This window comes from Notamacropus eugenii, chromosome 4 (assembly GCF_028372415.1).
Source record: "Notamacropus eugenii isolate mMacEug1 chromosome 4, mMacEug1.pri_v2, whole genome shotgun sequence".
Classification (NCBI taxonomy): Eukaryota; Metazoa; Chordata; class Mammalia; order Diprotodontia; family Macropodidae; genus Notamacropus; species Notamacropus eugenii.
In genome coordinates this window covers 76,471,206-76,486,475 of record NC_092875.1, presented here as the reverse complement: position 1 = coordinate 76,486,475, position 15,270 = coordinate 76,471,206, and the positions used below count along the sequence as shown (strand labels likewise).

General features: G+C 48.7%; 2 protein-coding genes across 3 annotated transcripts in view; one reads left to right on the top strand and one right to left on the bottom strand.

Annotated features, from left to right (window-relative positions):
* PKN1 (protein kinase N1) overlaps positions 1 to 6,278 on the top strand; it is a 31,060-nt gene extending 24,782 nt beyond the window's left edge. The window contains exon 22 of the mRNA XM_072602080.1: positions 2,774 to 6,278. Coding sequence (XP_072458181.1) covers positions 2,774 to 2,830 — 57 coding nt within the window. The 3' untranslated portion in view covers positions 2,831 to 6,278. The remainder of the gene's footprint in view (positions 1 to 2,773) is intronic.
* Positions 6,279 to 9,067: 2,789 nt separating this feature from the next.
* On the bottom strand, positions 9,068 to 15,252 carry PTGER1 (prostaglandin E receptor 1). 2 transcript variants are annotated; one of them, XM_072602084.1, is made up of 3 exons: positions 11,917 to 15,252; positions 10,145 to 11,042; positions 9,068 to 9,628 (listed from the first exon to the last, which is right to left on the bottom strand). In XM_072602084.1, exons 2-3 carry the CDS (start codon positions 11,021 to 11,023, stop codon positions 9,380 to 9,382), a joined length of 1,128 nt encoding a protein of 375 aa, XP_072458185.1. In that variant the 5' UTR covers positions 11,024 to 11,042; positions 11,917 to 15,252; the 3' UTR covers positions 9,068 to 9,379. The 2 variants fall into 2 exon arrangements, with proteins under 2 accessions (XP_072458185.1, XP_072458184.1); XM_072602083.1 differs by having other exon boundaries at positions 10,145 to 15,252.
* Between the last annotated feature and the right edge of the window lie 18 nt (positions 15,253 to 15,270).

The window sequence follows — 15,270 nt, the reverse complement described above, 5'->3', positions numbered from 1 at the left end:
GATACCAATAGCTAATATTTAAATACTTTTAAGATTTGCAACACATTTGGTATAGGTTTTCTCACATGATCAGAACAACAACCATGTGAGGTAGGTATTTTTCTGATCCTCACTTATAGAGGAGGAAACTGAGGATGAGAGAGATGAAATGACTTGCCTAGGGTCAAAGTATCTAAGGCATGATTTGAACCCAAGTCTTCTTGACTCTGAAGTCCAACACTAGACCACTCTATCACCTTGCTGATCTTTATAAAACAGGAAAAGTAACACAGGACTGAAGAAGGTAATCTAGACTTTCCAAAAAGGAAATATGGGAATCTGTAAGTCAGCAAGTTTAATGTGGGATTCCTGGCAAAATTCTAGAACTTGTTATTAAGTGGAGAGTTAGTGAATGTCTAGAAAAGAAAATGGTGATCACCAAGAGCCAGCATGGCTTCATCAAGGTCATTCCATAATAGCCTCATTTCTTTTTATAGCAGTAGATGAGCAGAGCAAGGGAATACTGTAGACTTATAGCACACCTAGATTTTTATGCTCTCTGCACAAAAGACAGATCAAAGTTCAACAACAGGGTAGTCACAGGACAAGTCAAACAGCCAAACTTGAAAAAATTGTCATTAAAGATTCATTTTCTGATTGGAGACCTGGTCTCAACCACTGAGTTGCTGAGCATTTTTGAACAATAATTTGGATCAAGTTGGGAATCACATACTTTTCAGTTTGTTGGATGACAAAAAGCTGGGCAAGAAACAAAGAATGAGTGAGCCAGAGTTGGGCTTCAACAAGATGTCACAGTGCAACGTTGGTCCCAACTTAAGAAGATGACATTTAATGGGATAGACACAAAGCCTTTTATTAATAACTTCAAATGGATTCAGGACCTCATTGATTTGAGATGTTCTCCACATGCAAGATGTAGATCAAAACTCATTTTGATTTTTAAAAAAAATCAGCAGAGTTGGAGGTGGAATCAGATCTGGATCTTGAATCTTGAGTTCTGGCTCTGCCACTTACTTCCTGTGTGCCCTTGGTCAAAGCATTTATTAAGTGCCTACCATGTGCTAGGTATTGTGCTAAGTGCCTTACAAATATCTCATTTCATCCTCACAATAGCCCTGGAATTAAGTGCTTTTAATAGTAAATTTATCATATTATATATTTTATTTAAATAATATTTAATACATTTACACAATATATCAATATATTTAATATAATATATTATAATAAATATATTAAATCCATTAATTAATAATATATTTTATATTATGTAATAAAATTATCATTTTACAGATGAGGTAACCTAGGCATATAGGTGTTTAAGTGACTTGACCAGGATCACACAGCTTACACAGACCTGTAAGTGTCTGAGGTCAGATTTAAACTTGGGTTTTCCTGACTCCAAGTCTAGTGCTCTATCCACTGCTCTCCTTCTCTGGGCCTCGGTTTCTTCATTTGTAAAATGAGAAGGTTGTAAGAGGTGACCTCTAAGATCTTTTTGATCCCAAGTAACATGAGGAAGATAATGGCCCCTGCCTCACAGAGCTGTTGGGAAGTTCAGATGAGCTAATCCTTGTGAAGTCTGTTGGTCAGAATAAAAGCACTGATTAAGAAAGGCAACAAATAGGGCCTGCCCTCAAGGAACTCCCATTCCGATAGGGGAGGTCACATTGGGTATAGACAGAGGAGACGAAAGGCAATCTGAAAGGGGGGCATTGGCTGCTGAGGGGTCTGGGAAAGGTCTCATGTAGAAGGTGACATTTGAGCTGAGTGTTGAAGAAATCCAGGAAACTAAGAGGTAGTAGTGAGGGGGCAGAATGTTCCAGGCCTGGGGGACACCCAGTGCAAAGACATGGAGGTAGGAGCTAGAGTGTCCTATCTGAGGAACTACAAGTAGGTCAGTGTCACTGGTTCTCAGAGTGAGTAGAGAGGAGTCAAGAGTTAGAAGTCTGAAAAGATAGAAGGGGCTCCGTTAGGAAGGTCTTTAAATGCCAAACAAAAGACGATATTTAATCCTGGAAGTAATAGGGGGCCATGGGAACTTATTGAGTCAGAGGGCTCTGGCATGGCTAGAGTTAAGCCTTAGAAAAGTCCCCATGGCTACTGAATGCAGAGTAAAGAGAGATGAGCCAAGATGACTTACAAGACTGCTATCCAGAACCACCACTGTGATTGTCTGAAGGGGACACATAAGAGATACTGCAAAGTAAACATGATCCAATTTGCCAAAAGATTTTATACACAGAGTGAATGAGAGGGAGGGGTCCAGGATAACATCAAAGTTGGAAACCGTGGTGCCCTCACTAGGAATAAGGAAGTTCAAAAGAGGATTAGATTTGGGGAGGGAGAAGATAATGAGATCTGTTTGGGGTATATTGATTTTGAGATACCTATGGGATACACAGTTTGCAAACCTTGAGGCACTATATACATATTAGACAGTATTATTATTATAAGAAAGAAGAACTGTAGTTAGTCAATAGTTCCTTGGAAAAAGATCTTGGGATTTTGGTGACTGTAAAGTCAGCATGAATCAGGGGTGTGATGGGGGCAACCAAGAAAGTTCATGTGATCTTCAGCTGCATTCAAAGACATCTGAAGCTCAGTCCTTAGGATTATAAATTATAGAGAAGGTGATGACTTGAATTGGCATAGGGAATTCTCATCCAAGAGTTCTTGTATTAATGAAACCACATGTCTAGTCCCTGTCCAGGCTAATAATACCCATAAGGTCTTGGGAGGTAATTAGAGTCTGGCCGTTCTCTGCCCTGGTCAGGCTACATCTGGAGCACTGGGGTCCGTTCTGGATGCCACATCTGGGGAAGGACATTGAAAAGCTGGAGTGTATCCTGAAGAGAAGAGTCAGAGTGGTTAAAGGTCTTGACATCATGCCCTATGAACATTGGTTAAGCCTTTAAAAAAGATTTGATGTCTAGGCTCTTTTTTTTGTTCCTGGCTTTCAGGTAGGCCCATAATTTTTAAATTGTCTCTCCTGGATCTATTCTCCAGGTCAGTTGTTTTTCCAATGAGATATTTCACATTATCTTCCATTTTTTCATTCTTTTGGTTTTGTTTTGTGATTTCTTGGTTTCTCATAAAGTCATTAGCCTCCATCTGTTCCATTCTAATTTTGAAAGAATTATTTTCTTCAGTGAGCTTTTGAATCTCCTTTTCCATTTGGCTAATTCTGCTTTTGAAAGCATTCTTCTCCTCATTGGCTTCTTGAACCTCTTTTGCAAATTGAGTTAGCCTATTTTTCAAGGTGTTATTTTCTTCAGCATTTTTTTGGGTCTCCTTTAGCAGGGAGCTGATCTGCTGTTCATGCTTTGACTGCATGTCTCGCATTTCTCTTCCCAGCTTTTCTTCCCCCTCTCTAACTTGATTTTCTATGAGCTCTTCTATGGCCTGAGCCCATTGAGTGGGCTGGGATATAGAGGCCTTGACTTCTGTGTCTTTGCCTGATGGTAAGCATTGTTCTTCCTCATCAGAAAGGAAGGGAGGAAATGCCTGTTCCCCAAGAAAGTAACCTTCTATAGTCTTATTTCTTTTCCCTTTTCTGGGCATTTTCCCAGCCAGTGATTTGACTTCTGAATGTTCTCTTCACACCCACTTCGCCTCCGGATCCTCCCAGCCAGCGCTTGGAGTTTGAGATTCAAATGCTGCTTGCCAGCCTCAGGGCTTTGGGTGGGGGCAGGGCTGCTATTCAGTGTGAGATTAAGTTCAGGTGCTCAGGTCGGGGCAGGGCCGCCTCACGGGCTCAGTTCCCTCAGGGAGTTTATGCAGAGACCTTCAACAATGGATCTGGGCTCCTGCCTGCTTGGGGAGCCCCAGTCTGCTCCCGTCTCCACTGTTGCCTCCCAAGGGGGCCTGAGTTATGGGGGCACCCCACTCCCCTCTCGACCCGCCAAAGAGACCCTCTCACCAACCCCTGTCACCTGTGGGTGGAGGGACCTGCGTGGCTGCTGGAGATTCCGTCCCTGGAGCCCGCTCGGATCTTTTCCTCTTGGTGCCGCGGCTGCGGCAGGGCTGTACTCAGCTCCCAGTCCCGGCGCCCAGTCCGCAGCGTGAAGGACCTTTTGCGAGAGGTTTGCAGGTCTCTCTGGAACAGTAATCTCCCTCGCTCCAATGTTCTGTGGCCTCTGGGTGCAGAATTCGCTGTGAGTTACTTCTTTGTAGATTTTCTATGGGTTGTGGGTTCGGAGCTATGTATATGTGCGTCTTTCTGCTCCGCCATCTTGGCTCCGCCTAAAAAAAGATTTGAGAAAGTGGATGACCTGATCGGCAGGGTCAAGGGTGTGAAGAGCAGTCATCTTGAATATGTATTGGATGTATTCTGTTTCACTCCAAATAAATATATACGAAACAAATAATGTACAGGATTGATGGGAAACAATCAAAAGAAGGAAAACACTGGAATTAAGAAGGGTTGGGGAAGGCCTCCTGGAGAAGGTGGGATTTCAGCTGGGACTTAAAGGAAACCAGGGATGTCAGTAGTCTGAGGGGAGGAGGAAGAGCTTTCCAACCTTGGGAGATAGCCAGAGAAAAGGATCTGGGAGAAGTGAGGAGAAGTGACAAAGTAGAAAATTTGGGTTTGATGTAAGGGAAAATTTCCTAACAGGGTCATCCTGGATTGGAAAAAGGTGCTTTGGAAACTACTGGGCTCTTGTTGGAGATACTGTGAAGTGCTTCTATAATTGTATTTAAAGTTGGAAATGACCTTAGAGGTCACTCAGTTCAACCCTCTCATTTTCAGATGTGGAAATAAAGGAACAGAGAAGTTAAGACATTTGCCCTGGATCACACAGAGCCAGGATCTCAGTCCAGGGGCACAGTTTCCACATCCAATGCTTTTGATACTCTTGATTTTTTTAAACCACAGTGGGTTTTGAATTACATCATTGAAGGAAACACCTCAAATTGATGTCTGATTGACTAGGAGGTTTTACACTGATTTCTATTAAATTTCATTTCTTTCCCAGCAAACCCCCTATCTCAGGAAGGTGACTGTATGGGTGGGTCTCCAAGGCCTCTTCCAACTCTGAGATTGTGACTGTAAGTCTTAAAACTCTTTAAATGTGACAGTAGAAAAGAGAGATTCTGGTGAGAGAAGTGGATGTGTCAAGGGGCTGGGAAACAAAGAGTTAAGAGGGTCTATTTGGAGAAAGGACTGTAAAAGGAAGGAGAGGCCAGTGTATGAGTAGTTGTTGTTGTTCAGCGTTTTGGTTGTGTCCGACTATTCATGACCCCATTTGGGGTTTTCTTGGCAAAGATCCTGGAATGGTTTGCCATTTCCTTCTCCAGCTCCAGAGTGGGAAATGAGAAGATTTGTGAATGACTCTGGCTTAGGGCCTCATTCCCCTGGACCTCTGGTCTCCAAACTGGACTTTCCATTTCCAGTCTCTCCCCTCTCCCATCTCTCCTCCACCTAGCTGCCAAATTGATATTCCCCTAACACTTCTCTGACCATGTCATCCACCCTTTATTTAAAAATCTCCAGGTTCTCTCTATTGCCCCTAGGATAACCTACAAAATCCTTGCACAGAAAACTCTTCTCAGTGGGGCTCCCAGCTGCCTCTCACTTCAATAAACATTTATTAAGCACCTACTATGTGCCAGGCACTGTGTGTTAAGCACTGAGGGTACAACAATGGGCATCACTCCCTGCCCTCAAGGAGTTTACAATCTAATGGGAGAGGCAACATGCCAACAAGCTATGTACAGAATAAATTAAAACAAAAAACAATTAGAAGGGGGAAACATTGGAACGAAGGAGGGTTAGGGAGGCTTCCTGGAGAAGCTAGAATTTTAGCTGGGACTTAGAGGAAGCCAGGGAGGTCAGTAGGAGGAGAGGAGGAGAAAGAGCATTCCAAGCAGAGAAGATACCCCGAGTGTCAGGTTTGAGGAACAGCCTGCACACCTATTGAGGAGTAAGGTGTAAGAAGGCTGGAAAGGTAGGAGGGGGCTGGGTCCTGAAAGGCTGTGAACACCCATTGGAGTATTTTGTATTGGCTTTCTGTTGTGGTTATTGAGTTGTGCACTGTTACCTGTAGGAGATATGACATCTTCATTCTTCCTTAGGTGCTTTTCCATGATGGGAGTGAACCTCGCCTCAGATTCTGAGGATGCCCAGGGGCTTCCTTCCAAATGCTGCTCAGGGACCATTTCCCTCCCATACGAGGCCTTTCTCTGATCTTCTCTCCTCTTCCCCATGCTAATGCTTTTCCTCTCTATGGAATTTGTATTTCTCTTGAATCCATTCCAAGTAAAAATAATAACAGCCAGCACTTATGTAGCACCTTAACATTTGCAAAGAACTTTAAAAATATCTCATTTTTTTTATCCTTATGACTCTGAGAGGTAGGTGCTATTATTATCTTCATTTCACAGACTGAGGCAAACAAAGGTTAAGTGACTTGTCTGGAGCCTTCACAGCTAAGTGGCTGAGGCTAGAGGGTTTCTGCTGAGCCATCTAGTTGCTGTTGAATAGAACCTCAGCTCCTTGAGGGCAGGGACTGTGTTTTTCTATCACTAGAATCTAGCACTTGATAAGATGCAGCTAGGCGGTTCACTGGATAGAATGCTAGAGTCAGGAAGACCTGAATTCACATCTGGACTCAGATACTTACTAGCTGCATGACCCTGGGTAAGTCATTTAACTTCTGTTTGCCTTAATCTACTGGAGAAGGAAATAGCAAACCTCTGCAGTGTTTTGCCCAGAACACCCCATGAACAGCATTGATGTGGTATTGTTCACGAGCTCACTGAAGACTTGGACACAAAGCACTTAATACATGTTTGTTGAACTGAACTGAATGAAGGAATAGGACTGTGACCAGAGGGAACAACATGAAGGTTCAGGGCTCAGAAGGAAAGGGTCATATGAGGGGAGGAGGCAGTGAGGGAAGGAGTCTGGGAAGGGAGGGGCTGTGAGGGAAGAGGTCCCACGTCCCACCGTGCTCTTTCAGTCTAGACATTTCCTAACTTGCCAACTCTTTACCTCTATCCTTTTCACATCTTGCTCTGGGAACTGTTTCTCAAAAGGACTTGTCAGCCGACTGGGACTATATTACTTTTATCTTTGCAAACCCAGTATTTAGTACAGTAAGTGCTTATCAGTGTGTCTCCTTTTCATTAATTCATTGTGAGAAGAGAAAGTTGTGAGGAGACAGGCTGTGAATCGGGTGATCAACTAGAATTTAAGAACCTACTATGTGCTAAGAGCCTGCTATGTGCTAAACACAGCCCCAGAGCTTAAACTCACAGGGGAGATAACATATACACACACCGAAGGTTATTGACATTAGAGTAGAAAATAACATATTCATCACCAATTGGTTCCCCATCCCCCAGTTGATGTAGTCACAGAAAGCAAAGGGTAGATTGCAGAGGAAATGAGTTATTAATATATTAGTAAAGATGCCTCTACTCTCTGTCTCTCCTTACAAAGTGCAGGAATATTTCCATGATTGAATTGGAAGAGATATTTAGAACTGACTGAAAATTGGTTACGTCCCTGGAGGCCTTTAAATAGCTAACCCTGCCAGTCCCTGCAAGCAGTCAGTGGAGAATTCAAGAAAAACTTCAGCTTGCTGAGCAACTTTGTGTCGTGTCCCCTTTGTCTACACCAGAGGGCAGCAAGCTATGAGAAGAGGGAATTTTTCTCCCTTCCCCTTCCCCCACCTGACATTGTGCTTAGTAATGGAGCTACTTAGCAGAAAACACCCCATCCATCAGTTGTGGAGTTTATTTTAAGAGTTCAAGGAACAGTTGAGGGAGTTGAGGGACGTGTTCCAGTCAGACAAAGGCACGGAGGCAGTGACTAGGGGGAGAAAGCAGCTTTGAGGAGCCTGACCAGAAGGCAGCAGGGAAGAGAGGAGCCCACAGTGTGCTTAGGGCTGAACTGATCCTGTCCATCAAGAATCGAGCTATGGAGAGCACTCCATGAAGGGACACTGGACATCAAGGCTTTGCAGGGTTAGAGGAGTAAGCTGCCCTGGTCAGCTATGTGCACTGCCTCACCACTATGACACCCTGTGCCTGGTTTTCCCATAGATTTTGGGGGGGCTATATTTGTGGAGAATGAACCTAAGGGGGGTTTTGGGGGTGGGCTGGACGTTTTGTGCTACGGTTTAGTGAATAACTTTGAGCCATCGTGTCTACCGGCTGACTGCGCACGGGGAGCACACCAGTGGGGGCTTGTGGTATCCAGACCCAGGCAGGAGCCCCAGAATCTGTATAAGTAAAGCAACCCTCTCTGAGCCTGAAAGCTGTTTACCCTGCTGTCAGTCAGTCCATTTTATTCGGGCGTCCCTTGGCGCAAACCAAAGTAAAGGTCATTGGAGGAAAGGCTCTCGCAGAGAAGGAGATCAGGCAAGGTGGGAAGTGTCAGAAGAGGCAGTTAAGTCTGGTTCTGGGAGGTGACACGGAGAGGCCTCGGGGAGGGGCCGTGGGGGAAAGGGCTGAGCAGGGAGCCAGGGCTGGGCTGGGAGCGGAGGCTGCGGGAAAGCAGGGCAGAGGTATTTCCTTTTTTTTCCTTTCTGCCTTAGACTCGGCTTTGCCGCAGAGCAGGCTGGGAAGAGCTGGGAGGGGTGGGTCGGCAGAGTCGTGCGCATGCTCCAGAACGGCCGGGCCCGCTCTTCCCTTCACCCCACCCGCACCTTCTTTTCCTCCCCCGTCCTGGGTCTGTGGTTGGCCTCGGCCTCTGGCTCGCTGATGGACTCTCCACCCTCCCGGGCTGGGTTCCCCCGGGTTGCGGTCCACTCGTTCCAGTGGGACGGGGCTGGGGTGGTAGTAGGAAAGGAGTTGTGGGGGTGGGCGACGCGGCCCCCGAATCATGTCGTGGGCTCTGTCGGATCGTGTGCCTGCTGCCCTCCTCTGGCCCCAGCTGGGAAAACAAATCCCCTCGTGGCGGCGCCACCTTGCGGCCAGAGCCGTCACTGCCGCCTCCCTGCTCCTCCGCCCCTCCTTGCCTTCTCGCGTCCTCTGCCCTCCTGCGCTCTGAACCGGACGAGCGGCACGGTGGGAAGCTGCGCGGGAGAGGCGACGCGATTAGTGCAGGGAAACACACTCGTGGGATATGCAAAATATCTTTATTTCCCTTGGGCTCCGCCCCGCGGACCACCCAGACCCCATCTCCCGCCCGAGGCCAAAGCTGGAGTTCTTCCCCCAGGGCCCTTGTGTGCAGCTCCTTCGCTTCGGGGCGGCTAGATAGCGGACCCTTTCTTCAAGGTGCCCTGTTTCCCCCAGGTTCTCTTGATCACTCTCTCCACCTCCTCCAGGCCTTTCCTTGGTCGAAGCCTCCGAGCTCCACAGCTCTTGTCTTTCTCAGTCCAGCCTTGCACAATCCAGCCTGGCCAGTGCCCCTGGCCCGGACAGAAGACCACTAGAAGCGGCCAATGGTGCTGTGCTGGGAGGTGCGCAAGGAGCTGGCATCCCAGGCTCCCCTGGGCAAGCCCTTGGCTTCATGCCAAGGCGGGAAGAGGCGGAGCAGTTGGCGCAGCACAGCTTGGCGTAGCAGGATGTAGACCCAAGGGTCCAAGATCTGATTCCAGGAGGCCAAACGAACTGCTAGTAAGAGCAGGTGCTGCAAGGAGGCCGAGCTCCAGCCTCCCACAGCAAGTACCACCAACACCTGGGGAGGAAGGAAGGCCAAATTAGAACCGTTCCTGTTTCTCTCCAGATCCGAAGGGTTACTGATTTCTTTACAATCACCTTATAAGAGTGTACTCCCATTTTGCAGATAAGGAAATTTAAGGCTCAGTGAGTTTGGATGACTTCTATCTCATGTATCCTTTCAGGGAGCCTAGAATCAGGCGAGCGGAGCACAGTAACAAGCTCATTGTCCACAATGGGAACAAGGAACTTGGGGCTGAGAAGGGGAGTCTGAAAGATGGGGAATCAAGAGCTAGGATGTCCCTAGGGGTGAGAGGCCTAGGAATCTCTCATGGAAGGGATTTGGAGCAGTGGTCTGGAAAGGAGAATGGGATAAAATGACTGAGGATGTTGACTTAGGAGACAATGGTATCATAGGAATAAATGTCTAAGGGTATCTCCAGACTCCAATCCTTCCTCAAATGATTCCTTGCCCAAGGAAATCTACTTGGGCAAATCCATCAGGGGATGTCTGCCTAAGGATGTATCCACTCACCAGTAGAGGACTCCAGCAGATGCAGGATACCACCATGATGCCCACCAGCTGGCCAACCATCTCCACATCATGGGCCCGAGCTCGGCGTGGGGTAGGGGAGGAATAAGAGGAGAAAGAAGATGACGCTGAAGAGGATAACGAGCCACCTCTGCTACGGGTCACCCTGCGGCTGCTCCCCTGGCGCCGCCGCCAACGCGCTCGGACTAGCGATAGTCCGCTGAGCATGTTGCACACCAAGGCAGCCAGTAGAGAGGCCAGACCAAGGCCAGAAAAAAGCACTGCCAGGATGGCCTCACCCCAACCCCTGGGCTGGGCCAGCCCTATGAAGCACCAAGTTCCTGGGTACTGCAGCTCATAGCGCCCCACATGCAGCAGGGGCAGGAGAGCAATGCCTAAAGCAATGCCCCAAAATACCCCAAGTGCCAGGCGGGCTCGGGCAGCTGACACCAGACTGGCATGGAGCAGGGGTCGGGTCACTCCTACACAACGCTCAATTGCCATCCCACAGCCCAGCAACAATGGGCATAAACCAAAAAAGACCATACAGGCCCCCATGAATTGACAGGCAGGGCCGGCAGGAGCCATATCTGTGGCATAGAGCCGCAGGACCAGGGCCCCTGGGATCACGTGGCCAGCAAAGTCTGTGGCCACTAAGCCTGTGGCAAAGAGTAGGAAGGGGGCCCTAGTACGGCGACGGCGGAATCGGATAAACGCCCGGGCCAGGATGGCCAAAGCCAGGATATTAGAAACGGCACCCAATGTCATGGAGAAAATGGGCATCACTGGGGATGAGGCTGGGTGGGCTTCTGAGCTGTTGGTCTCTAGGCATGTTGAGTTCTCCCCTTGCCGGCTGAGATTGTACGATGGGCAAAGGGACATGTCAGGTGGCAGTGGATGTCTGAGCAAGAGGAGAAAAAAGGAGAGGGAAGGGAGGATGACAGCCAAACAGGGAGGCTGGTATTCCCTTTGCTGTCCCCATCCAATGTCTCTTATTCCTCATTCCTCCATACTCCATCATCCCTGGTCCCCCCGGTTCTCCAGTCCTTCTTGCATAGTACTCCCCCCCAACTTTTCCTGTCTCCCGAGTCTTCTCTCCCCACACTACTTCCTACCTACTTTGAAGCCCCACCCAATTACATTATCCATTCTTTCCCCCACCCCTACTTTTACTCAGGGCCCTTGAACCCCAAAAACTGAGGCAGGTTTGCTTCCTCCCCTTGCAGGGTGGCATGGGAAGTGACCTTTGGCCTGGATCTGACCCCAGGTATCCCAAGAATGACTGGGAGGAAAGGGTTAAGGGTAGAGGGAGAAGGTTCAGAGACATAGAAAAGAACAGGTACAAGGACAGATAGAATGGGAAAGACATAGGACTGGGGGGACAGATGAAGCTGGGTGAAAAGACTGAGATGGATAGAAGGGGGAGAATAAGGAATGGGCAGACCAGGACTGACAGACGGCTCAATCAGAAAGGTCTGTGGGCGCCAGGATAGGGAATAGGAGTTGACGGGGTGGGGATATAGAGGAGGATCAGACACAAGTTGGGGGACAGAAAGTTAGGAGGGACAGACGGTGGAGAAATGGGTGGGGGACAGAAGTAGATGATACATTGGGTTAGGGGAAGACAGATGAGAGGGAACAGAAGGGGTTCTCCCTGCTCTGCACTCTTTCTCAGGCAGCCCCACCCTGAGCCCCTCAAGACACTGATCCCATATCTCCCAAGTAGGCTGAGCTGGGAGCCAGGCTCCTCAGGCCAGCCCATTCTGGCCTCTTACCTGATGCTCCTGTTGTGGCCCTGGGCCCTGGGGACCCATCCCTCCAGGCTTTGCTCGGCAGTAGCACTTCTTGTCAGCCTCAGCGCCCAGCTGCACTCTCCCCAAGGCCAGTAGCTCTCCAGGGCCCCGGCTCACTGAGCTCAGGGGGGCGGCTCCTTTGCTCCCTCCCGCCCCCATCCCGCCTCCAGCAGCCAAGAGCTGCTCCTCCTTCGCCACCCTAAGCCCCTATCACCCCTCATCCCTCCCCCTAACCTGAATGAGGTTGGAGGGAGGGCTGCCTGTTAGCATCTCCAAGCCCTTATCCTATTAGCAAACAGACACCCCCTCCTCTTCTTTATTTCATACAGCACCATCCAGCTTTCTTCCTGGGAGCCAGGGTCCATAAGAGGAGGTACCCAGTTTCTAGGTAGGTGTAGGGTGGGGCCCCGGGGTATAAGAACCCAGGGACGCTATTGGCACTGCAGCAGCCTCGTGCTCCCAGGCCTAATGCCACTTACTTGGCAGCCCTCTTTCTCTGACAGTCTGTGGCCCAAGAAGGGCTCCCTGGGGAGCCCCCTCCCTTGCACAGTAAATGCTAGGTCTGGATCCAACTCAGCTTATCCAGTGACAGGGACCCAAAAAGAGGATATACCCTTACTATCTGGTCCTGCTGGTCACTGTATGACCAGGAGGTCGAGATTAACAATGATTCTGACTCCATGTCCATCACACATTCAAGTTTACCGAGTGCTCTCCCCACAACCCCATGAGGTCAGCAATGCAAATTATTATTCTTGTTTTACAGATGAGGAAACTGAGGCTCAAGGGGGGTGGCTTTGCCTGTGGCCACAGAGCCAATGTCAGAGGCAGGATCTGAACTGTGCTCAACCAATGCCAGTTCTTTTCTCACTGCACCTTGCTACAAGGCATCCCCTCCTGCCCTCCATGTCTTCTTTTTGGCTCTGTCCCCACTATTTCCCCTCCACTAGACCTGCAGAGAAGTCTAGAGAGCTTCATAGAATTGTTGGGTTTAGAGCTGGCACGGTTGTCAAAGATCATAACTCAACCCATCCCCGATTGAGAGGAAACTGAGTCGTCCTCCACCCCCATCCTCTCTAGTTCCTTACCCCCCATTCTCAGGCATGGGGCCCTCATACTTTTCTCATTAATAACAATAATAATGCCGAGAAAATCCAAACACTGGAAAATGTGAGTGTCTCAGATACACATTCCCCTTTCTCTCCCCACTGCAGCCCTCTCTCTGGGGTTCTAGGCAGCAGGGCATGCCAGGTGAGAGGACCCTTTCCCAGATCTTTGTACCACTCTGTCCCCAACTTTCCAGTGAGCCCAAGGGCTTTAGAGCCAGAAAGGATCTCAGAAGTGATCTAGTCCAAACCTCTCATTTCCAATAGGGAAATTAAGGTCAGAAAAGTTAGGGAAATCTTCCACGGGTCACAAAGAATGGCTAAGGCAGGATTCAAACTTGTCTTCTCACCCCAAATCCAGGATCCGATTGCCTATGGTGCTGATCTCTGTCCCATTCCAAACAGTTCATAGATGGACAAGGACTCCTAGGAAATACTGGCTTGTGAACAGAGCTTTGCTGGGGGCCACTCACTGCTGAGCTGACCCTGCTCAGGGATAGGGGAAACAGTGATTGCTTGTTGATGCCAGGAATGGAGAGGGCATGCAGCTTGGGAGGCATAATCCCTGAAATGAATTGAGGAGGGAGGTAATGCCCTTCACTTGGGTGGGGGTGGGGTTCAGCAGGATGGGGGAAGGAATGGATGGGCTGAAGCCCCCTCCATTCTTTTATTTATGTCAGGCTTAGGTTGGAGGCGGTTCCCAAAGAACATGTAATCCCTGAGGAAGCTGGAGCTGGGATGAGGACAAGGGGAGGGTTGAAAAGGGGACCCAGGAATCCTGCTACCCAGCAACTTCTTCTCTCCCTCCTTCCTCTTAAAGTCCATCCTATTCTTTTGGGACCCACTCTGAACTCTGCAGTTCTAGACCCCTAAGACTCACATACCCCTTCCCCCTTGCACCCAAAGATAGCAGAAACCCTAGACCAGAAAGATGTGTACAAGACCAGGTCATCCAGATACAAAATGGGAGACACATTCCAGACCCAGAACCACCCCCTTTCACATCCCATGGGGGAATTTACAGAAGGATTCCCACCTGCCTGGCCAGTTCTCTAACCCTCCCCCCACCTCTCTGATTCAGCTTCTCACATTCATGTTCCTACTCAGAACCCTGGGGAGCTTTCCTAATTTCTCCCCCCACCAAGCAACTGCACCCATTTTCCCGAGGCCCCCCTCCCTCTTCCCAGAGATGAAGAGCTGACTGTCAAAACAATGGTGTCGGGTTTATGTCAGTCTCCCTGCATCTTCCTCCATCAACTTGGCCCAAAGCCTGAGGGGTCCAGGCTCAGGGCCGGAGGGGAAGGTTCTGGCTGCCAGCTACTCGGTTCATCAGGTCCAGTCATTGTCTCTTGCTGATTTGTACTCTTAAAGGCTGGTAAGATTACCCTTAGGACACGTCTGATCCAAGGAAGAGAAAATGAGGCCCAGAGAGAGGAAGTGACTTGACTAAGGTAACATGCCTAGAGCTGGGACTCCTAGGAACCATAGGATTTGGATCTGGAAGCCCGACTTGCATCAATTCACGAAGAGAAAACTGAGACCGAGAACGTGGAAGTGACTTGCTTAGTCATTCATCAAGTATATGCTGAAGGTGGAACCTGCCCAGAGACCATGCCTGGGCAGTGAGAAGATGCCCCTCTGCATCCCATGTAGCCTAGCTCATCGTTTCATTTGGGGGGCACACTTGGGGACTTAGATATTCCTACTAAGAATGCTAAATCTGAATCAACAGCTAGGAAGGAATTCCAGTCCCCACTCTAGGGCTCAGTTTCCTCAACTATAAAATGGGAGTTATCCTTGCATATCTCCTTCTTACGGTTGCTTTGGAGAATGCTTCCTAAACTGTAAAACATAAATATGTTTTGTTCCTGATAGGCTAAGGTCTTTGTCATGTGGTTGGTTTCTGGAGATACAGGGCCCCAGCCAGGCCTGAGGGGCAAGGGTGTGCCCAGTATCCCTGCCTCTTTGGGAGTGCAAAGCAAAGAGTCAGGAAGAACCTTGAAGAACACAGAAATACAACCTCAATTTACAGAGCAGGAAAAGAAGGCCCAGAGAGAAGAGAAAGTCACCCACTAAACTAATGGCATGGTCAGGACTTGGACTCAAGTGTGCAGACTTTCAGGATAGCTGAAACCTTGAGCTGAAAACTTCCCTTGCTGAGAAGCCTGGAGGGAGGGCCTGGGCACTAATCAGGCAGAACAGTGGGCGGGAGGAGGCAGGGGAGACTGGG